The sequence below is a fragment of the Podarcis gaigeae genome (genome assembly GCF_964106915.1).
Source record: "Podarcis gaigeae genome assembly, chromosome: 11".
In the NCBI taxonomy this organism is placed as follows: Eukaryota; Metazoa; Chordata; class Lepidosauria; order Squamata; family Lacertidae; genus Podarcis; species Podarcis gaigeae.
Window position 1 is genome coordinate 53951534 of NC_139687.1, and position 24744 is coordinate 53976277.

General features: G+C 44.7%; 1 protein-coding gene across 2 annotated transcripts in view; it reads right to left on the reverse strand.

Annotated features, from left to right (window-relative positions):
• Window positions 1-1972: 1972 nt before the first annotated feature.
• MAPK4 (mitogen-activated protein kinase 4) overlaps window positions 1973-24744 on the reverse strand; it is an 87690-nt gene continuing 64918 nt past the window's right edge. Inside the window, exons 4-7 of one of the 2 annotated variants that reach the window (XM_083702791.1) lie at window positions 17057-17201; window positions 7459-7620; window positions 6117-6318; window positions 1973-5375 (exon numbers count right to left, since the gene is read on the reverse strand). In XM_083702791.1, the coding sequence (XP_083558917.1) occupies window positions 4688-5375; window positions 6117-6318; window positions 7459-7620; window positions 17057-17201 (1197 nt within the window). In that variant the 3' untranslated portion in view covers window positions 1973-4687. Of the gene's footprint in view, window positions 5376-6116; window positions 6319-7458; window positions 7621-17035; window positions 17202-24744 lie in introns of both variants that reach the window. The other variant, XM_083702790.1, reaches the window with a different exon arrangement.

Here is a 24744-nt window from a genome sequence, read left to right on the forward strand (position 1 = left end):
TGGATACATTTTCAACTGGTACATTGTTATGTGGGTTGACCATAGGGGATTCTCTGTTTCTCAGCTTCCAATTTGCGTTCATACAGGAACATAAGTTCTAGTGATGCAGCAGTAGCCAGCTATAAGCTACTGGAAACAAACTCGGTCTACACAAACTGTCCAAGCAGGTGAACAGCATAAGATCCGAGACCTGAACTCATGTGGAACTGCTTATTTTTCTCAAGCTGGCTGCTGGTGTGGTGTCAGATCCAATGTAGAGTGAGCGAACGAAGTCAGATCTATGCTACAAACTTGGTTAGTAGTCATTCCCCCAAAGCAAGGCAATTCTCAGGGGGCAAAGTTAGGAATCTCTAGCAAGGAAGTCTCAAAACTCTCAGCAATCTAAAATTCCTAGTGTTCTTTAGAGGAAGCCATAGCAGTGAAGCTATGTGGGATACTGAAGATACGTCTAGAGAGAGAATCAATATTAAAGCTCTAGTTTGCTATGAGCATTTCTTTCAATGGAACAGCAGGGCAACTTCTCCGAATAAATAAACACATAAATACATAAAATATCTAGTGCTTTCCCTTATGGTTATGATGCTTCAAATATTCATCAGCTTTTGATTTGTAATAATAATAATAATAATAATAATAATAATAATAATTTATTTATACCCCACCCATCTGGCTGGGTTTCTCCAGCTACTCTGGACAGCTTCCAACAGAATATTAAAATACAATAGTCTATTAAACATTAAAATCTTCCCTAAAGAGGGCTGCCTTCAGATGTCTTCTAAAAGTTTGGTAGTTATTTTTCTCTTTGACATCTGGTGGGAGGGCGTTCCACAGGGTGGGTGCCACTACCGAGAAGGCCCTCTGCCTGGTTCCCTGTAACGTGGCTTCTCGCAGTGAGGGAACCGCCAGAAGGCCCTCGGTGCTGGACCCCAGTGTCCGGGCTGAACGATGGAGGTGGAGACGCTCCTTCAGATATACTGGACCAAGACCGTTAAAGGGTTGCATAAAACCTGAAAGGAAGATTTTTTTTAAAAAAAAAAAGTCCTGGCAAGATAAGATGCTCTGCTGTAGAGTACTAAACATTTGGGTCCCCTGCAATGCTGCGGGGCCTTGACAGGTGCTTCACAATGCCAAACCCTGGCACCAGCTCTGACAAACCAGAACCACCAGGTGGGTAGGAAGGCAGGAAATGGCGAAGAGGTAAAGCAGGCACAAGAAAACAGTTGCATGATCACCCTCATCCCAAAGAGGGGAGCTAACTGGGCCTGTTACCATTAAACTACGAGGGCACACACAGGAAAAACTCTGAATTCATTGCAGCCTATAGTAGACTAATAAATACATCAATAATATTTGTATGAATTTGGTGGGGCAACGTAAAATTCATACTGTACCTAAGGTCCACGTAGTTATAACCTCACTGAAAACAACTGGGCTTGTTATATCAAAGATTAAATTGGGCTAGTTTTTGTTGTTGTTGTTTTTGAGGTATATCAGTTCTTTGGAACCCCTCTGCTCCTGGTTCTTTCATTTTGTTCATTGCAGAAAAAGACTCACCTGAAAATACATTTAATTTTTTTTTTACTGCCATAGAAAAACTCCCTGCCTACAGGAAACTACGTTGTATTTCTTTTCTGAATATGCAGCACATCTGTGAATTCCAGCGTTCTGAGTTTTGCCGAACTAAATGCTGAGGTCTGCTGCAACCTCTGCCTCGGAGTTAATCTTGTAGCCAAATTCCAAGCCCATCATTGCCAGAAACGTCAGCATCATGTTAATACAAACAATCATTAGCGCAAGCATTCTGCTTGCCAGACAGAATGATCTTCCATCTCTCTCCTCCCCCCACAACACGCAGGCAATAGTTTACTAACTTGGCTACTAAATGGCAGAATTAGCTTTTTAGGATGCAAACTCTTGGTAGAAGCGTTGGCCCCACGGTAAGTGGGAGGGTCAAACCATAGAGCAAGCAAGATAGAAGATGCCTTTTATTGAGATCTGTCAGCTGAAAATGCAATGCACATTTTAAAAGATCTCCGTGGAACTCAAAAGCTTGCACACGTTCTGAATGCCGCTAATAAAAATAACTATCTCAGCAGAAGTAATATACCAGCTTTCCAAGTGTTAAATAATAAGCAGGATGAATTTCCCAGAAGAAATTTACATAATCCAGTGAACAAAAATGGTGCAAAGAAGGTAACTCTTTTTTTTTTTTTTTTAGAAAAGCGCATGCTAATTACACATTTTCAGTATTTCCTTTTTTTGAAAAAAAAAATTGATCAGGCAGATTACATAGAAGTTCGTAACATTTCTTGAATATACAAATCAAACTCAACCGATTCATTAATAAGGTGCTCAGAAATGTGAATGAAAATAGAGCCTACAGCAGATCCATGGTGTGTAATTTTTATTTATTTACAAAGCTTCTTTGAGTTTTCACTTGACTCCTTTTCCTTCCAAGGACACTTCAGTGCAAAAACAACTGTGGCAGAAGAGCTGGAGTTCAGTCTTGGCTAATCCCAGGAAACTCTTGTGAGTGTCATTTTCAAGATGTAAGGCCTACAACCCTTGGCCTCAACAACTTCCATTTGTGTAATCATCTTCCCCCTTCCTCCCCCTGCCTGCACCCTACACCCCCCCCCATATCTGCTCCCGGGGGTTAGGGCAAATACCAGAACATATTTAGGGGAAGATTTTGGGTGTGGGGATCCCATTGCACAAGTGCAAGGAATTCTGCTTGAGCAATTATTTAATTGAAGACCACCCAGATTTGTTAGCATTCTTTTTCAGGGTGGGGTTTTGTTTGGGGGTTGTTGTTGTTTTCTGCGGGAGAGTCTGTGCACAAAAGACCATCACTTAACATTTAAGCCCTCAGCTTCACTACTTATTTTGAGCACCTGGTTTAAGGGTATATGCGAAACTAAATTTTGAGCAGAAGTTCCAACATTTGACGGCACCTCAGAATTCAGATTCAACTTTCAGAATTTCTGGTCTTTTTCCTTGCTTCGCTTTTGAAATCTGACTTTGGCATTAATTCTTCCTGGTGGGCTTTAAGGCAACGGCATAATAAATTCACTATGCTTGTAAGGTGCTTGGGGAGGGGGTCTTGAACTGGGGTTCCCAACAGCCGGGCTCCGCTGCCATGCCTCCTAAGAAACACTAGGGCAAGCCTGATAGACTCGGTTCTGTGCTTCAGGGATGCCATAAAGGCCTCAATGAAAGCATCCCACTGTGTGCAGCAATATCCTCCTAAATACTGTACCTAGTCCCTTTCTCTTACTGCTGTACAGTGGTACCTCGGGTTACATACGCTTCAGGTTACAGACTCTGCTAACCCAGAAATAGTACCCCAGGTTAAGAACTTTGCTTCAGGATGAGAACAAAAATCATGCTCTGGCGGCACGGCGGCAGCAGGAGGCCCCATTAGTTAAAGTGGTGCTTCAGGTTAAGAACAATTTCAGGTTAAGAATGGACCTCCGGAACGAATTACGTATGTAACCAGAGGTACCGCTGTGTTCAGCCTGGGCAGCCTGCTTGTTTGGGGTGGTACACCTGCTTCTGAAACATGCATACTGACAGTCTGGAAATTGATAGCCTAGGTGGGGGTTCCTCAACTTTTTGAGGTCCAGGGGCACATTTGGAAATTTTAGAAAGTGTCGCGGGCACTATAAAAGACCCAGAATCCAAACTGGCAATGCTCAACCCCCTGCGCGCATGTACACAAAAAAGCCCAGGCAGAACACAGACATATCTCCCAAAACAAATTTGTGCCCTAAAGTTCTTAAGGTTGAGATGTTCAAACTGATTTAGCTGTACGGTGGTCTTGTTTCCAAGGAATGATGGTAAAATATGTCTCAGGAGAAGCCCTACCTTTCCACTCGTTAAGTGTGACAAAGAGGGTGTGCTCGTGTGGTGGTTGCAAGCATGAACTACAAGCCAGAGATCCCCATTCAGACTCTCAGCTCAGTCACCAATTAACTAGGAAGCAAAGTCTAGCTGTAATATCAGGAGAGTACTATCAGCCTACCTGGCCAAGCTAGAACAAGAGGAAACTTGCGGAACACAGGAACCTTGGAAGCTGCCAAGTCAATCCAGCTCAGTATTGTCTAAAGGGGGTCATTCCTAGCCCTACCTGGTGGTGCCATAGATGGGACCTTCTGCATGCGTAGCAGGTGTCCTACCACTGAGCTACAGCCCTTCCCTTAAATGCTGTGGGCTCTCAGGAAAAGTGTCATACCAATGCAAAGCATGAGGTCACAAAAAACCGGGCTGCCCGGTTATCAAAGGAGCAGGGGCTTCAAGTCCTACGACTCTCAAAATCATGCCAATTCAGCCTCTCTCTGTAAGATCAAGAGTTTAACATCCAGAACACCTCCGCAATGGGGGACTCATGTCCAAAACACACCCCTGGAGGTACAAGGCAAGATTGTTAAGGCAGCGTAAAACCCCTAAAATTTCATTCACACCTCTGGATTCCTTTTCCTTTCAAGGCATCAGAAGGGGACCTGGTTTTGTACCTGCCCTTAAGAAAAAAGGCATTTCAGTAGCATCGGGTACCAAGCACGTTCGATCAAACCTTGGTTACTGTTCAGCATTGGGTAATTAGCACGAAGACTGGAAGAATTTGTAAGGAATCAGCCACGAATACCAGCAGCAACGTTTAATTATTATTATTATTATTAATATTATTTTACCACCTCTCTTTATGGTACACCTCCGTCTGTACAATCTCACTAGGGTGTTCTGCTAGGCATGCGCCGTTGATGTCTTTGAGCTTGTTGTCAGGCAGATCTTCTGGCTTTGTGCAAAGTTTCAATGCCCTGGAAATGAAGACGTCCAAGTCAAACTGGGGGTCGCTTTCGCTGCCGACCTCCTTGGGTTCTTTGTGGAGATGGTGAGGAGAAGATGGTAAGCTCCTCTCCTGGATCTCTGGGAGAGGATTTGGGCATTCAAGTCCTGTCTGGGTACTTGTAACCCACTGCGCTATCTCTAGGAATAGGTTGGATGGTTCCTCCTCCAAGGCAATCTCCGCCGTAGGTGCAATGGATGCCCTTTTCCAGTGGGACAAGTCTAAGATGAGCTTGGGCTCTGAATAATGATGGAGCTTGTTGTCCCTCCACAAGAGCTTGTCCAAATAGGAAGGTGAACCCACTTTGTAATCACACGACCGCCCGTAATCTCCCTCAAACGCTCGGTCCATCGAAGAATGCGACTGCTCCAGGAATCTCTCGGAGCTGCTCTGGGAATATTTGCGTGGGTCCACCTGAGCCTCCTCAGCAATGGATTCCGATCCCGCTCTGGGATCTCGTTGCACCTCCTCCAAATCGTGGCACTTCTCTTGCCGCCATTCCAAATCCGAGGATAAGCTGACTTGGTACCTGTTTGTTCGAAGTGACAACAACATTAGACACACAACTAAGGGTCAGGCGCATACTCCCATTTAAGCAAATTTAGAAATTATTTCTTTAATTTCACTGAATACATCTGCCAGAAATTAGGAAGGGCCCTAGCTCTCTGCTTTGCTTTGTCCCTCATTGGGAGTCAATAACCTTTGGACCATCTGAAATAACTCCAACTGGCCAGCTACTAGAGCTGCAAAAGCTGCAAAATGAGCCTTCTATTCTGACAATTATGTACACTAACCAGCATTCTATTAGCTTTGGAGTGAGACTTGTATCATTTGTGTACTAGTCTTTGTCCAGCTTGCTTCATAGCCTGAAGCTCTCCAGAATACTGAGAAGCTATCCGGGCTCCACAAAGCCAGAGAAGACACTCAGAAGTGGTTCTACGAACCACCCCCTCCATCTTCAGCAGAACCACCAACTTTTTCCATTAGAAGATCCTCCAGAGCAGTCAGGAACCTCTCAGTTTCCATTGGTCTCCAAGAGCCAGTCATCCAAATGAGCTTACTATCCTTGCAAGGACAAATTGCCACTGCTGTTCCAAACTTCACCAGCTAATCGTTCTACTACCATTTCCATCAGAATTCTCCAGCAACCCTACTCTCCGAGGAAGCTCAGTACAGGATTGCAGCCTGAGAATCTTGGAAACTGGTCTCAAAGGGGGGGAAAGAAGCAGCTCAGCAGCAGAACACGTGAATAACATGTGAATTAATGTACCTGTCCCAGTTGGACATCTGGCTTTGGTTCGCTTCCATCAGCAAAATGTCGTCAATCTCGTCTTCAATCCGGAATGGGTGCTGAGAAACAGGTTCATCTTCGGGACAGTAATAAGGACTCATATAAGGGTGTTGCAAACCCATCTCTGCGGTCAGCCGGTCCATGGGATTGAATGTCAGAATCTTCTCCAGAAAATCGATGGCTGTGAGGGGCAAGTTAATACAATCAGGTCAGCAGTTCTTAGTCCCCAGGACAGAGTCACCTGGGAACACTTATATGCATGATAAGAACAGTCACTCTGAAATCAGATAAAAGACTTCACCTTTAAGCTCCATTTCTATTTAATTATTGAATGTAATTGTCCTTGATTCAGATGTAAAGCTCTTAATTATATTTAATGGGAGTGTTGTGCAAGCTTTGGAAGGACGGTGAGTCTTGGAGATGTTACTTATTTTTAGAAAGGACAGGAGTCACAGTTAAAGAGAGTCTGGTCTAACAAGCATGAGAGAAAGAAATCCTATACATGTCGACTCAGAAGTAAGCCCTAATGTCCCTAACCCAGGGGTTGCCTTTTTTTCTTTTCTTTTTTTGACCCAGTGGGCACATTTGGAATTTTGAGAAAGCATATCCTCCAAGGCTTTTGCCACAAAAACAACAGGATGCCATCTTCCAGGGCTGCAGTCCCACACGGGTCACATGACCCGCATGAGAGTGCGCCCCCCAAGCACTTTTTTCCAGTAAGGTAAAGGGACCCCTGACCATTAGATCCAGTAGTGGCCGACTCTGGGGTTGCGGCACTCATCTTGCTTTATTGGCCGAGGGAGCTGGTGTACAGCTTCCGGGTCATGTGGCCAGCATGACTAAGCCGCTTCTGGCAAAACCAGAGCAGCGCGCGGAAACGCCGTTTACCTTCCCGCCGGAGCGGTACCTATTTATCTACTTGCACTTTGATGTGCTTTCAAACTGCTAGGTTGGCAGGAGCAGGGACAGAGCAATGGGAGCTCACCCCATCGCAGGGATTCGAACCGCCGACCTTCTGATCGGTAAGTCCTAGGCTCTGTGGTTTAACCCACAGCGCCACCTGCATCCCTCTCCCCCCCCCCAGTACAACACCCCCCAAAACACATTTTGGGATGCTGTACAAGAAAAAGTGCTTTCTTCAGGGCAAGAGCTCAGCCTGAAATCACACAGTGATTCGCACAGTGCCCAAAATGGCTGCCATGCTCTCTCACAGGAGAAAACAGGATGCCCCATTTTTTCTGGGACAGCCCCACTAGGAACCAAATGCTTTCCAGCAAAGGAGATCCTTTGGATCCAAGCAGATGTGGAACCAAGTCTCTACCTTTGCTGTTCACTTCAGGAAGGAGCTTCCGCAACGGCTTCTTCACTTCCCAGGTGCTGTTGACGAACGTCGGCATCACTTTGAGCAGTTCCTCCTTGTCCTCTTCATGGAAAACAGGGATGGTCTCCAAAATGAGCTGCATCTGCTCCAGCTCGTGGCTTCCTAAATGACCAAAAAGAACGCTGCTCAGAAGGGTGGCATTGTGATCTCTGGGGCCTTTGGCCCTGCTCACGTGTGCATTCCACCACTTGATAGCTTTGGCATGTGCTAATGAGCCACCACAGAGCAAAAATGACATATTCATATCACTTCAAAACACATGGGCCTGGATAGGATGCAATGCTGAACAGAAACTTAGTACTACAGGAGAAGTACAGAATTTTTGGGAGCTGGCATGTCAGATCTTTATCGCCCCCTCCTCATGGGCCAACTTTGATAGGTGGACAAGGCCACCCACCTGTCAATCATCTGACTCCATGATGGTGACTGAGAAGAGGGCAGTCCTGCCCACCTCTCAAAGTCAAACTGGGTGGGTGGGTGGGTAGAGGGATCTGCTTCACCAGCTCCTTTTCCACAGGGAACCAACTGACGAGCGGAGGTTTCAATCCAGCTGACTACAAGTGTCTGCTTAGCCATCACGTTTACCAGCCAGGCCAGCACATAAGGTGATGATGATGATGATAAATTTATTATTTGTACCCTGCCCATTTGGCTGGGATTTCCCAGCCGCTCTGGGTGACCTCCAACAAAATATTAAAAATACAATAAAACATCAGACATTAAAAACTTCTCTAAACAGGGCTGCCTTCAGATGTCTTCTGAAAGTCAGATAGTTGTTTATTTCCTTGACATCTGATGGGAGGGCGTTCCATAGGGTGGGCGCCACTACCAAGAAGGCCCTCTGCCTGGTTCCCTGTAGCTTGACTTCTCGCAGTGAGGGAACCACCAGAAGGTGCTCGGAGCTGGACCTCAGTGTCCGGGCTGAACAGTGGAGGTAGAGACGCTCCTTCAGGTATACTATAAAAACTTAAGATGAACCTGCTGGATGAGGCTAACGGTCCATCTAGTTCAGCATCCTGTTCTCATGGTGGCCAACCAGATGCCGGTGGGAAACCCATGAGCAGGATCCGAGCACATAGCCACTCTCCCCTCCTGTGCTGGTCCAGGGGGGAGGTTACCGTGGGGCGAGGTCCAGGACCTGAGTTGAGGGTCAGCAGACAGTCCTCCACGGGTGAAGCGGAGTCCACAGCGAGAAGCCGGGCAAGGACAGGAACTCTGGGGGAATGGGACTGGATGCTGGCCAAAACAGCTCCTCGATGACGTTGCTCCCGCAACCTGGGACCGGGCTGACTGGCCTTTATCTTCTCTGAGGCCAGGGGCAGTCCCGGCCCCCAGGAGACCCGCCTCTCCTGGCCTTAAGGCAAGCACTCCTCCTGGGAGAAACCAGTTCCCTTCGCCTCTCTGTCCTGAGCCTCTGCAGTTCAGGAGAAGCTGAAGGGTTACTGGACCAAGGGGAGACTCACCTGTAGACACTGACTCCTCAACCACCTCCGGAGCCAGAGTGGATTCACCTGGTGCCCGCTCCTGAGGATCCGGCACAGGTGTAGGCGCTTCAGATTCAAGCCCCTGCCCCGGCTCAGCCAGCCCTGGAGGCGGGGCCTCCTGTGCAGGCTGGGATTCCTCCGGTTCAGCCTCTGAATCAGATTCCCAGGCCATCACACCTCCTATGGTCTTCAGGAACTGATATTCAGAAGCATTACAGTGGTACCTTGGGTTAAGTACTTAATTCGTTCTGGAGATCCATTCTTAACTTAAAACTGTTCTTAACTTGAAGCACCACTTTAGCTAATGGGGCCGCCTGCTGCCGCCATGCCGCCGGAACATGATTTCTGTTCTCATCCTGAAGCAAAGTTCTTAACCTGAAGCACTATTTCTGGGTTAGCGGAGTCTGTAACATGAAGCGTATGTAACCTGAGGTCTATGTAACTCGAGGTACCATTGTACTGCCTCCAGCTATAGAGGCAAAGTCTAGCCATCATGGTTAATAGCCATCAATAGCCCATCTCCCCCATGACTTTCTTATCCTCTTCTAGAACCATCCAAGTTGGTGGCCATTGCTGTCTCCTTTCAGAGTAAGTTCCACAATTTAACTATGAGTTGCGTGAATATGTGCTTTTAAAAAATCTGTTTTGAAATCATTCAGCTTCCTTGGAAGCAGGAGCCAGAAGGAAATAAATCCAATATAAAACTTGGAGTGTAGCTATGCCCTCAAGATTCAGGTCTATACCAGCAGAGTTCGGTTGCACAATTAAAGTGGGTTTGGTGCTCTTTCACAAGAAACTCATGCCTCCCAAATTGTTGTTGCTCCTTTTGAGGTAAGGAAAGTGGCAGAAAAATATCCTATAATGTGTGACATAACAATTTCTTGATGCTGTGTCTTAAAACCTACGCGCAAATCGGATGAAGGCTCAGTAAACAGGAGGCATCATATAACCTCCCCACAAACTTAATGAAAATAAATGTGGGTGAATGCTCTATAAGAACTCTCAGAGACAAGGACTATAAGCTCATGGTTCTTTTTTGCCACTAGGTGGGAGAAGACAACAGTTTTCTGTGCCACAATAAACAGCCAAGAGATCTATGCACAGTCCACCGATTGGCTGTGCAACTTCCATAACAATTCAATGAATAACTTATTTGTGTGCCTTGCACCTCTAAGCAGGACAGTTGTGGCTCTGCCTATTGTTGATTTCCTTTCCATCTGCCCTACAAGTTGCAATGGGCACCAGTCACCACTGGTGGTTCAGAAGAGAGGCTTTGTTAAGGGAGATAACAAATGGCGGGGGGGGGGGGAGTCCTTTGGGTGCTTCCACAAAGCAACTTGTTGTGGATTTGGTCTGCTTATGCCTGCAAGTTTTCCACATCATCCACACAACATCATCCTCATAAAAATGCCATTCCATTCCCACTCCTTTTATCTGGATTTAACATTGCCCAGGCTTGTTTGTTTGTTTGTTTGATTTACTGGATTTTCTGAAGAAATGATAAATCCAGATTAGATGGGGAAATCACATAGGATGGCATTTTGATGAAGGTGACATCGTGTGGACACTGTGAGGTCCACAATCACTTGCTGCGAAGAAGCACCATCTATGCATGTTCTCTCTCCCACCACCACCACCACCAAATGTTCAGAATTGGCTATCAGTGCAACTTAATAAAAGTAATAGCTGAAGGACAAAAAGTAAAGCAAGGAGGTTTACAGCAAATAGGGTGCATTTCATTAGATCACTTTGTGCATTTATTTCTGAGGACCATTAGCCAGAGATGCCCAGGTCAGACTGAGAGAATAACTACCACAACAGAGGGGTTTGTTTTTTTTATTGTTGGAGTCTCATTAACGTTGCCTAAATAATTAACAAACTCCAGATCTGCGTTCATGATTATTTTAGCAGCTGAAATTGCCTACTTCCAACAGCCATGCAGGAATTAGGTTGGGGTCTCATCTCTTGAAAGTGGCTCCCCGCTCTCGCATGCTAGCGAATGAGGTCGCCCTCTTTAAAAAGTGGATTATGAGAGTTAATTGAAGATGGGGGGAATGAAGCATGAAGAAGGGGTTGGGTTTGATAGTCTGCTAGTCTCTTCAAGCTCTGTGATTTCATGAGGACAGGCTAAAATGGACCAGCTTTATTAAGACCCTTTAACCATGAGATATACACAGCAGCAATTATGCATATGGAATAAGGGGCAATAAGCTATCCCTGGTAAAGGTAAGTACAGTGTTAGGGACCCATGGATGTGCTGATATACTGAATTTCTGAAGAAATGATGCCATCTTTTGCTGGGGTCAAACCCTGATCCATCTAGCCCTGTATGGACAAGACAGATTGGTAACAGATCTCAAGGTAGGAGGTCCCAGGTTCCTGACATCTCCACATAGGACTGGGAGAGCCCCTTGTCTAAAATCCTAGAGATTCACTAGGTGTAGAAAATGCTGAGCTTGATCACCCAATAGGTCTGACTCCAATATATCAGGTGAGGGAGTGGTACACGTCTAAAGTCATGTGTGAAAATTGTGGTACCTATGCATGTTTGAAAGCCATTATAGACACGGTCCTGACTTTCCTCCTAGAGATCCTTTATATCGGGGGTTAAATCTGTGGTTGTCTGCATGCAAAGTACACACTCTGCCAATGAACACTATGACAATAGCCTCTTGGGCCACATCAGGGCTAATTTGCCAGTGGAATTTCAGCTGCACGTCAGCAAATTTGGGTTGCCCAACCAAAATGGATTTGACATGCAAGAAACTTGCTTCCAAAAACAATCAGACTTTCTGCTCTAAAGAAAGTGACTGGGGAACGCACTAAGAAGGTTAGGGTAACAATTGCCTGACGTGATGTTGTATAATCTTCCGCAAACTTGGTGCAAATGATTCAGAATGAATGCCTTCTGAACAGGTCATCTAGAAAACCCCTTGCACTGTTCATTTGAAAGGTACGCATATGCCCACACCAGCCACAGAAGGCATGCTGCTATAAAGGTAGGAATGCTCATAAAAGGTAAAGAAAGGTAAAGGACCCCTGACTATTAAGTCCAGTCGTGGCCGACTCTGGGGTTGAGGCGCTCATCTCGCTTTACTGGCCAAGGGAGCTGGCGTACAGCTTCTGGGTCATGTGGCCAACATGACTAAGCCGCTTCTGGAGAACCAGAGCAGCGCACGGAAACACCGTTTACCTTCCCGCCGGAGTGGTACCTATTTATCTACTTGTACTTTGACGTGCTTTTGAACTGCTAGGTTGGCAGGAGCAGGGATCAAACAACGAGAGCTCACCCAGTCGCAGGGATTCAAACCTTCTGATCGGCAAGCCCTCGGCTCAGTGGTTTAGACCACAGCGTCACCCTGGTGGGAATGCTCATAATGTGTACCTAATTTTGGTGTGCCCTTTAGAAGAGAAACGTGTCTACTATTTACATATATCTTCAGACACTAGTAAGTCTGGAGAACTTTGGACACATCTATGGCGTGGCCACACTTGTGCATGTTCACCATTATTTATCGTCTGAAGAAACTGCTGGGTGCAAATCAGTTCTTGCATAAGAATATTCTGCAGATTTTCACTGACATCCTGGAGTCTGGTCAGGTCAGTATTTTGATACACAGGTCAACGCATCACCTTGCTATGTCCTGCATTCTCCAACACCCCCCCCCTCGCTCTTTCACAGGAGGGAACCGATGTTGTGATCAAAGAATCAGTTGACTCATTTTCCATCCCTACCCCTCTTCTCCTGCTTCCCATAGCTTAATTGGGTGGAGAAGCATATACTCAGCACGACTGGAAAGCACTTGACTATTTATTTTAAAACAACAGCTCTAATTGTACGTGTCCTAGCTGGGGGTTGCAAGGAGGGGTGCTGAAGAATGTGTGTACACGCTGTCTCCCTCTCCCCGGGCCCCAAACAAACCAAATCCCGCCCAGAATAGATTTAGCAGTACTTTCTTCTTCTTCTTTTATCCATAGCTGTCAACTTACAGATTTGAAAAAAGGGACCAGCAGCCTCGAAAATAAGTGATCAGCAGCCAAAATAAGGGATCAACAATTACTTTGATAAAATACATATTTTGTTGCGTGCAAATAGCTTTAGATGCCTATTAGGTCCATAAATTACTATATAGCATATATTCAACACACAAAAACAGCAACAATTTGTTGTTGACAAAGCACAGCTGGACATAGAAGGCTTTCATTCCATTACCTTCAGTAGCTTATTTAAGGGACTTCATCAATAAGGGACAGCAGCAGGACATGGCGCTGGGATAAGGGACTGTCCCGCCAAATAAGGGACGCTTGACAGCTATGCTTTTATCCCTTAGCTCAAAACAACTCTCTCTGCAACAGTTTTAGTCAAATTATGAAGCGGCAGACCAGTGGCAACTCTAATCTACCACTCCAGAAGCCATCAACATCACCCGAGTTTTGCATTCGCTGTTCCCAGTGGTGCGTTTGGACTGCGCCACTTAAGGCACGTCAAAAGTGGTGGCTCACAAGATTGAATGCTCCTCCACAAAATCCCTGCACATACAAAATTAGGTGTCAGAGACAGAGTCTGGACTAGCATGGCAAGCTACTAGGTACAGGGAATATTTGCCTGGAGAACTATGTGACCATACAATCAACCTTCAAGCCAGGAGTCTGGGCAGGGCATTCTGGGCTGCACTGACCACTCATGGACCTAAGCTGTTTAGCTACAATTCCTGCAGTGCAAGGGGCTGGACTAGAGGATCGCAGAGGTTCCCTTTCATTCTACAGTTCTAGGATTCTACTCAGCACCTGCTCATTTTAGCTTCCAGCATCAGATGAAAAGTCTCCTTATTCAGGAAGCCTATTGTTAGTGATGCTGCTGGAATTTGTATTTATGGTTGTTGTTGTTGTTTTAAAAAAATAGTTATACTTTTCAGATATATACATTTCATTGATTTTACAAGCATTTTAAAACTTGACTTCCTTCTCTCTCTTTCTGTAGTTCCTTAAATTTATTTTTAATATTTTCTGCATATCTAAATTAACGTAACTTACTCGTTTATTTATCATATATATATATATATATAGCTGCAGGTTATTACAATAATCCTGCCAGTGTTTTTATCTGTTTACAATTTATCTGTAAATATTCAATAAACCATTTCCATTCTTTTATAAAAAGTTTGTTATCTCAATTTCTTAGTCTTCTGGTAAGTTTCTCTTTTTCTGCATATTCCATAAGTTTTTGTATCCATTCTTCCTTTGCTGGGACTTCTTTCCATTTTGGAGCAAGTAAAACACACAAGTAAATTTCTATACAATTTAGGTAGTTACATCCCTATAAGTCCCAAGAGAAAAGCTTCTAGGTTTTTTGGGTGTTTTTTTTTACAAACCTTTTATTTATTTATCTCTATGTTTTCTTCTCATCTTCTTCTATGCTCAGGGTTGTATACAACATAGTTTTATACAGAGTAGATCCACTGAAATTAATGGAAATAAGCTAGCCATGTCCACTCATTTCAATGAGTCTGCTCTGAATATTACTAACATTGGATTCAGCACTCAGCTATTGGTTTTGTGGTTTACGCTGCTCAGTGGTGCCTTTTGAAAATGAGATCAACGTGTCAGGTGAGATTACATGAAAGAAGACTGAAATTAAAAAGGACGTTATTTCTTCTCTCTGTGGGATGTAATCCACTGAGAGCAGTTCAAACACAACATTCCTTGTAATGTTAGAGAAGACATGCGAGGGAATGTTTGGTCCAGCCAGTCGAAACTTCCTGTTCCTCCTGGCTGGAGCATCCTTCCTTTTGCATGTGATAGAAGGGTGGGCATGACCTTACCTGTCCAGGTAACAAAAGGATGAGTCACGCAGCACACCTCTCTCTTTTTCACTTCCTTCCTCGTTGGACCAGCTTCTTAGCTAGGAATGCTCTGCTAGCTTCTCAGCTAGCAGAAGCACTGGGATAATTCCCCCATATGGGGTAGATCCACATGTACTTATTTGTAACTAAGTCTGCCTTCAGGGATCACACTGTGCTTTTCCTGATGTAAGTAAACTTCTTTTATTGACTTTAAATAAGATTGTGGCGTCTTTATTCTCTTAAGAGGGAATCATGCGAGCTTACCAGGAACGTACAATTCAATCTCAGACAGATTGAATTGTATAATAGTGAGAGGCTTACACAAGCCTGCAGCCAGCTATCTGCTGTGCATGTAAAGGGGGAATGTAAACTCTGCTAAGTAAAGGAACTTGCTAACGAAACTTAGGAAGGATATTAATAAACAATATATCCTCTCCTGCCTCCCTGAATGTCCCCACACTGTCAAGTCATAATTACCTTAGCTGTACTCAAAAGACACATCCCAGAACATGTAATTAAAGCCCACCTGCCACGCAAAACCTGGGTGCCCCAGGACAAAAAGATCCCATTGAGCACATGGATTGACAATATGGACAGACTAGTTACCTACGAACGAATTGCATATCGACGCAAATTAAGAATGGATAAATATGAAGAAATCTGGAAGGAATACTTAAGTGATAAGGTGGGAAGTAGGGGGAGGAGAGGTGGGGAAATATTGTTAAAAAGGTGTAGTTATAGGTATATCACTACTCAAATCTGAATTGTTAAATTGTGTCATTAGTGTTATTGTGGTTTTTGTTGTATATGGTTTTTTTGGTTGTTGTTTGTATTGAAAAAATGATTAAATAAAAAATAATAATCCCAGAACATGTAATAAATCCCACCTGTCACTCAAAACCTGGGTGCCCCAGGACAAAGGCAGAGGCCAGGGCGTCTTCAAAGAAAGTGGAGCCATCCCTCTTAAAATAGGGAACTTGGAAAATATGTAACTATCGTCGTAAAAGTGGGGGGGGGGGTTTGGGGGGGAAGCGGTGAGGGAAAGGCAAAACCTCTCAGACCCATGCTTAGAAAGTACTGGGCCAGTGGAAAACCCAAGGTGCAGAGCAAACAGGAGTGTGGACAAGGCCTTAGTCTATGCACAGCCAACGCTACCAGGTCTTCAGAGCAGAAATATTTTGGAAGGCCAAGCGTTAGAATCCATTATTAATGAACCTTGTTATTTATTTAGAGAAAGCTGCATGCGGCCAGCTTACCCAGAGTGTCAAAATCCTGCCGTCTTGCAAAACAAATAATGGGCAAGGATAGGATAATAATAACCACCATGAAAGCAGAGATGAAAGAAAGGCTGTCGGGTCAAACTGAAAAGGAGGGATGTTTATTTGTCAAGTAGCATCAGGGGGTGCACTCGATTCCTGAACAAATATGGATGGCCCTGTTTCCAGCTGCTGGCGATGGACTCAGACAACAGCCTTCCAGCAGGTGGGGAAACTTCTTGTTCTCGCCAGGTTATTTTTTTATAAGCACTTTGGACCCCTCCAGGCATCCTTCCTATTGTGCATTCTTGATGATTTGTGCTTGTGATGCTATCCAGGCAGTTATTCGCAATCCCACTTTCAATTCTCTTTACCATTATCCCACACTTTCCGGTATATTTTACCATCACGTTCCTAATCTGCAAAAAAAATCCAGGGTGTTTTGGTTTCTTAAGTGGTTTGTTGCACAAGACTGCCGGATTCAATTGCACAACCTAAATTCACCAGTACAGTTGTGCCTTGGTTGTTGAACGCCTTGGTACTCAAATGTTTTGGCTCCCGAACGCCACAAACCCGGAAGTGTTCTGGTTTGTGAACGTTTTTTGGAAACTGAACATCTGTTTCGGCTGTCGGCATTGTTTCCGGGGCCAATCAGAAGCCGCGCCTTGGTTTGCAAACATTTTGGAAGTCGAACAGACTTCCAGAACTGATTCTATTTGACAACCAAGGTACGACTGTGTACAACTGAATCACACCTGCAAAATACCTGGCAATCTGAAAGCCAACTGAAACGCTCAGCATTTTACACTCAGCCTAAATGGACGTCCACAGCTGTGCTACTGCATTTAAACAAGCTTCTCTTCACCAAAGAAAGAAAGAAAGAAAGAAAGAAAGAAAGAAAGAAAGAAAGAAAGAAAGAAAATTTGAGACCTACCAGCAAGAACTGAAGACCTACCAGCAAAAAGCATCTTTCCTGTCAGCATCTCTGCTAGAATACAGCCAGCTGCCCACATGTCAATTGCTTTGGTGTAGTTGTTTGGTGAAAGCAGCAGGCGAGGAGATCGATACCATTTTGTCACCAGCCCTTCTGAGAGGTAACCCTGCAAGAGAAAGAAATATTCTTTTACACCCACACGTATATAAATCATCATGGAAACAATAATTTGGTCTAAGGTACCTAATGCAGGCACGTTGCACAGCACCCCAGCATCTTACATGGGGGTTCGGTTCCACGGGTAACACGGACACACAAAATTTGCGTTTGGTCAGAATCACGTTACTGTTGGAGCCACCTCGCAGCTAGCCAGCCTGTCTTCAATAAGGCGGACGATGAGAGGGAGGCTAGAACTGGCACACTGAGCAGGCCTTGCTGGAGCAAGGCCAAGCATTCATCCACTTGGGGTTACCTGGCCCAAAGAGAGCTTTTAAGCTCTCAGCCTTGCTCCACAGGCAAGGTCCCCTTGGCACACTGGCTCTAGGACCTAAATATTTTTTGGAGGAGCAAAGGAGCCAGGGCCTCATAGAGTTGGCACCTATGCCCACCATGCCCACTTATAGAACATGCACTGATTGGAAATGAAGTGATAGGACCAGCCCAAAACCTCTGCAGGTGCAACAAGTATTGAAAGCGTCATCACGTGTGAATGTCCCTATAGCATCATGAGAACCAATCATCATGAAAGCACAATATGGAGGACATCTAGAGAAGCCTTTAGCCACCAGGCTGTAGTTGTCAACGTCTTTTGAGTACAGGTCTCTAAGAACTGCTTCTTTATGGCGACATTTACAGCCTCCTGGGCCCAGCCAACTGCCCTTTCACTGCTAGTTGCCGTAATAGGCAAAGACGGAGAGCTGGCCTTGACCAAATACCTTCTCTACAAGCCCCAATAACTGAAACACATTCAGCAAAACTGGACCAGATGGGTGCTCAGAATATCTCCTCTGTATTAAACAGCAGAATTCAGAAGTGAGCAACTCTGAACATTCAAAGAGCACAACCTGCCATTGTTACTGTGGGTATTGATTTGAGAGCTCCAGGAAGATTCTCTCTTCCTGATCTTCCACAAAGCTATAGGGCATTTGCTAAGATAATACTTCTTGCATCTTTCTTTTCCCTTGCAGAACCATAGCGGTTATTCTAATGCACCCAATGCCTTTTCATTATTAATTGCTAAACAGCCTGCCTATCTGATGTCTTAGGGATGAATAACTTAATCCAACTCAACAGCTGGCTGGAGGCATCCTCTTTCATGCACCGATGCGTTCATGAAAGGAGCAGGTACACTCCAGCTCCCAGCTTGTACTAGATAGCAGGTCCTTAAAAGGGACACTTACACAGCTCTAAATGCAGGAAAACTGGAACCCAAGAGAGCCGGCTGTAAGATAATGAGCCTCGGGCTGGTTCAGTCACTGGACCAGTGGGCTGGCGACCCTGGGAAATTCGTACTGCTCTTTGCTGATTAGAAACTCTACCCCAAAGTGAAAGCAGCCCTTCCCAGAATTCAGCTGCAAAACCTAATATGACACAAGAGAGGTAGGAGGAAGGATATCATAGCTTAGTTGGTAGAGCATGAGACTCTTAATGTCAGGGCTGTGGGTTCGAGTCCTGCTTTGGGTGAAAGATTCCTGCATTGCAGAGGGCTAGATGATCCTTGTGGTCCCTTCTAATTTTGCCAGTTCTATGCCCCACTCCCATTTTTTTCTGGTGCTGCCACTGGTAGTACTAAGATCACTAATTGCATCATTTTTGAAGCTAACAATTGTGTCGTTAATATATGAGAGAGCTGGAGGTGAAATAGTTAAACAGGTTACCCAATCAGGACCTGGGGGGTGGAGTCAGAGGGACTATAAAACCAGCTCTGGGAGGGGCAAAGGGAGGAGTTCGTTGGGAGGCTGGTTGGAATGGGAGTGAATTGGGATAGAGTCTGTGGGTAGGTTGAGTTAATGTAGCGAAATAAGCTGAGTCAGGAACAGTTAGGGGCTAGGAAGACAAGTAAATATCTGAGAGGTGGTTTAGTGAGTGAGAGCAGGTAGCGGAAGTTATAAGTCTGGATAGGCGCCCCATGATTGTAATTGACCAATACCGTTTATGAAACTACATGCTTGTTAAACTGCAATAAATAAACAGACGTTTATGTTCCAATTCAACCCTGACTGGACTCAGTATTGTACCAGGTAGGGCCTGGGTGGTGGCAGCGAGAAATAAAGTGGTGGCACAGGGATCAATAGACGGTGAAACGTCCAGGGACCCTGTGTGATCGCCAGAACAATCAGCAAAGGTTATACGACATTGCATCAAGGGGTGGTTATACCTCACTTTGTAGTGCATTTTTTCACCCCCCCTTACTTATTGCAAAATGTCCTTGTCTGATATGCAAATTGGCTAAAGCCACTTCAACCGAGGAACCTAAATATGTCACCAAGTTACTGAATCCCACCCACAAAGTAGCAACAGTCTCAAATTGGCTCCAATGCTTGCGAGCGAAAATAGGAAGGGGAGAAAAGAAACACCATTTACCTGTAGAATGGAATGCAATTTGCTACAGGCTCTATTAAGCAATGCAAGGGGCACACAAAGCATATTACCTCTTTGCTTTCTCTCTGCGACCATGTGCTGCTGTTCTAATTTATAACTATGGATTTCCATTCAACACGTCTCTCTGCACTTAAAAGGCCACTTTAATTTTTCTCTCCCCAAGATAGGCAAGTAATTGAGACCAATTTGCTGAGCTCCTTTGCAGCCAGATTGTTTACAGCTTTTGTCTTATTGCTAATGCTGCTGATGATTATGAAGACTCCATCAGAGATGGTCCTTTTCCAGACAGACTCTACAATTAATTCATTTCCACGGAGCTTCTCTCCTTTGTTGAGAATAAAACACATGGAAGGAAGGAAGGAAGGGAGGGAGGGAGGGAGGTTGTAGGTAAGAGGCTATTAGTGGATCTCTCAACTAATGAGTATTGGAGGAGGGGAATGACTACAAAGCCCAAAAGTCACCATTGCCTTCAGGGCTGCATGCTCCATCTCTCCCAGTATGTACTCTGGGCAGACCAGTAATGTGATTTGGTAGGAATGCTTCTTGTCACACACATAATACAATAGTAGATCCATTTTTCTCCTGGGACATCAGCTGGCCTGTTTATTGAGCCATCCTGACTGTTTGCAGGGAGATCAGATGAAACTGGCTATTTAATGACCATTCATTCTGATTTGTTTGTTGGGGAGGTTAGATGAGGCTGCATCCAAGCAGGTGTTATCTCGTATTTTCCCGGGTATATTTTCCTGCCACTTTCCTTGTTGCAAAAAACTTTCAGGAAAGTGGGTTTGTTGTGCACAACCATCCCATCAGTTGTAATTTGCTGGAAGGTGATAGAATCCCAGCTGAAAACGTTGACAGTCTGGAAGTGCCCTGAGTGCAAAGGACCAACTCCTGGGGGGCCAAGGTCCCTTTGCCCCCTCCCTAATAAAATATTTGAGCCCCTCCCCCAAGTTGATGGGCACAGCCATTCAAATGGTGTTTGCGGCCACATCTTGTGATCGATTATGCAGGGCGAGACTTGCCTGCTCCCACCCTGTATTTTATTCAAGTTGGCACCCCTGCCTGCGTGACTATTTGAACCCAGTCCTCCCCAACGTTAGTCTGATTCTCTGACCATTACGCCACACTGCCTCTCGCTATGCAAGCAGCAGGGAGACCTTCCTCAAATGTAGGCGCAGAAACAGCCTGGATTTAGGGTAATTCAATGCGCAGTTGCTGCACGTGTTGTAGGATCTCTTTGCACAAGATCACAAACCCACAAGGGACCGGGTGGTTGCTGTGCATGAGAACCTCATTCTGCATGCGAAAGAAGCAAGTGTGCGGGTCTCGTGGGGAGGGAGCTTTGCCTGATGAACAAACAGGCACTGATCTCTCACTGCTCACAAACGGCGCTGGCATGTGTGGAGAAAAGCAGTTCGCAGGCTAATGCAATGTGACAGTTGCTTTATGACCCAGCCAGCACCCTTAGAAGGAGGGGAGGGCAAAAATACTGCTAACTTCCTCATCACTCTGTCTGTACTTTTCCAGGATCCGCATCCAGCCCCACAGGGTAGTCCCATCCTAGGAACTGAGGTGATGCAGTAAAATGAAAATATTCAGCTGCGGCACATTTATGTAACCTTCCTCTAGGTAATTTGGTCTCTGATCACCCTGCCAGATTCCAGACATTGCTATGGCGCAAGAAGTCTGATCCTTGCAGTCTGGGCTTTGCAAACGAGAACGAACCGAAGACCTAGTTTCGTTGTCAAGTAAGGATGGGGGGGGGGGGAATGGGATTCAGCTTGCATTTAAAGGCGAACCTGCCTAATTCACATTTTGCCAAAACAGCCATCCCTCAAAATTTGTGCTTCTCAGAATTTTGCTGCGCCATTCCCCAGTCAAGTAATGTATACAAAAATGCATACGCTAGGGTGAAGTGTACATTGAAGTGTATATATTAATGGAAACAATAACGCATTATATTAGGGGGGGATTGCTTTGCAAAAAATGTATGTATTAGGGAAAACTGCACACAAACAACATTTGTGTAGTAGGAGAAAGTCACACTAAAATGCTGATGCATTTTCTTGAGGGCTTTTTAAAAAAACAACAACCACAAACTACAATAGTACCTCAGCTTTTGAGCGTCTCGGAAGCCGAAAACCCAGAAGTAATTGCTTCAGTTTTTGAATGCGCCTCGGAAGTCGAATGGCTTCCGCTACATGTTTCTCAATTTTCTCCGTTGACTTTGGAAACCACCCTTTGCTCCTCGGTTGTCAAACGTTTTGGAAGTCGAATGGTCTTCCGGAACAGATTACGTTCAACAACCAAGGTACCACTGTAATGTGGAAATTTGGAGAACTGAACTTTAGATGGGACAAATGAGAAACTGAAATAGATTCACCCATCGCTACTGTTGTGTTGTGGGGAAAGAGAAAGGTTGATGTTGCCAGCCTTCGTGACGCATTTGCAGACATCTTTGGATTTGATATCCCGCTTTATCACTGCCCTATGGAGTCTCAAAGCGGCTAACAATCTTCTTTCCCTTCTTCCCCCGAAACAAACACTCTGTGAGGTGAGTGAGGCTAAGAGACTTCAGAAAAGTGTGACTAGCCCAAGGTTACCCAGCAGCTGCATGTGGAGGAGTGGGGAATCGAACCTGGTTCACCAGATTACGAGTCCACCGCTCTTAACCACCACACCACGCTGGCTCTCTCCTTTGTAACACAGAGTTGGTTTGCCAATGGGCCTGGTGCCTGAAGCCAGCTCCCTGTAGGGCACGTCCTTAGGAATCATGCCATCCTCTATGTTGTGGACATAACAAAACCAGGAGTGTGAACATGCTGGGAATGTGGACTTGGGAGAGCATATTATTTGCATTGCCGTTTGGAGCCGCAACAATACTGGGACTAAACAAACAAGCCCTGGGACTATTGTGAAATGAGAAGTTGCAGGATTTTAGGAAGTTATGGGATGGGCACTGATTGGAAAGGAAGTAGTATGTCTGCTCTGGAACATTTGCAGCCGCAAACAGTATGGAAAGTGGGGTCACATGTCACTTCCTAAATACCATTATAAGCACAAACCAACATCAATGCACAATAAAAAGGACGTCTGCTGGGGAAAGACCTTGCTGGTGCCATCCTCCAAGCATGGTATTTGAAAGTTTGGGAGATAGCCTTCTTAGAAAAAATTAGCATATAAATTGTGAATTGTTAAAGGTCAAAGCAAGAAAAACAGATTTCCTTCAGTGTGGCACAGTTTTGTTATGCTTGTCAATGACACATGGACATTCTCCTCCACCTGCTTGATTCAATAGATGTCATGCGCCGCAGGCCTCTTGATGTCGCTTTCCCGTTCCACCTAACAGATTAAATAAATTAGCTCAGAATTGTAATCCTTTAATACTGGAGATACCTGTGTTTCCTAATCTGTATCTTGTGCTATTGCCTTTTTTTCATTCTCCCTGCTTTTTAAGTTAAAAGCTTTATATTTGACATTGATCCACAGCGCAGCTTTGTGATATGTTTCTTTGTTCTGTCTGGATTAAAATAAATAAAAATGTATACCAAAAAGGGAGAGGGGAGGATGTTTATAGGGGGGGGGGGGGGAGCTGTGATCTAACTACTGCATAAGCTTTGTGCAAGCAAATCAGGATGAATGCTCAACGGATAGGTTGTTCAGAGGAGCCCAAGGATGGATCGAAGTTTCATACCATCGAAGTTTCATACTGCGGGTGCATTTTCTGTAGATTCATCCCAATGCCTGGGGAGGGGTAGCTGGCTTGCTCTCCCTGCTCTGCTTTGTTCAACTAGGAAAGCACCCACATGGTTTTCAGTAATGAGCATGGGGAGTGTATCCAGCATAAATCAAGAATCTCCTTGCCAAAGTACAATTATCTTAATTAGGTGGCTGTTCCCTGTAGCTTATACATATAAACAATAGGCAGGGTGGGAAATGCCTGTTATTAAGCCTGTTTAATATTGCTTTTTCTGTTTAAAAAAAGAAGACAAAATGGCACCAGCTCCCTCAGCCTGAGCCAAAGCTTTTCAGTTCCAAGCTTTTGCAGATAAAGCAAAAGCTAAGAACATAATTGTGGCAGAAGAGTTAAAACAATGCACAGATGGCCACACAGATACTACTGACCCAGAGATGGAATGAAGAGCCAACCCCGACCAGAGAAGAATGGCAAATCAAGATGATGGACTATGCCAAAATGGCAAAATTAACTGGGAAGCTCAGAAATCAAGAAGACAAGCACTTTTTAAAAAATTGGGGAAAGTTTATAATTTACATAAGAGACCACTGAAAGCAGGTTAAAACATTGGCAGGATTTTAACCACACTTGTAAAGTAACGGATACTATGGGTAATTCAGAAGGAAAAATACTTGGATAAATATTGATATGCAGTTGTAAATACTTTCATTAGGACCCATGGCAGGATGGGGAGAAGTCAGGATATTCAGAGTAATCTCATTCTTTAGATTGTGAATTGTTGTTTGTCGTATGTTTAAATTTTTTAATATGACATAAAAAACTTATTATTTTTAAATGCACAGATGTATGCTTCAATCTCTACACTAAGGAGAGGGAACCTAAAACATGGTGGCTAACTCTATCACCCATGAATGTTTCCTCAACACCCCACCATAACACCGGTTGCTTCCAGGAGACTATTGAGCATGCATTCTGATTTGTTTGCAGGTAGATTATACGATATCAGGTCAAGCAATTGCCATTTCAAAGTTGTTTCAAAATCCAGCAGGTTGAGGCAGGGGAGTGTGTTGGTTCCACAAAGTACAGATGATAATAATAATAATAATTTTATTTATTTACACCCCACCCTCCCCAGCCGGAGGGGTTCAGGGCAGCTAACACCAGTAAAATTACAATAAAAACATAAGGGAAAAAAATAATTTAAAATACAGGTTTAAAATACAATTTAAAATGCAGCCTCATTTTAAAAATACCCCATAGATCAAAACCATAAGGGGAGGGAAACATAAGGGTCAGAATGAGTCCAAACCAAAGGCCAGACGGAACAGCTCTGTCTTGCAGGCCCTGCAGAAAGATGGCAATTCCTGCAGGGCCCTAGTCTCTTGTGACAGTGCGTTCCACCAGGTCA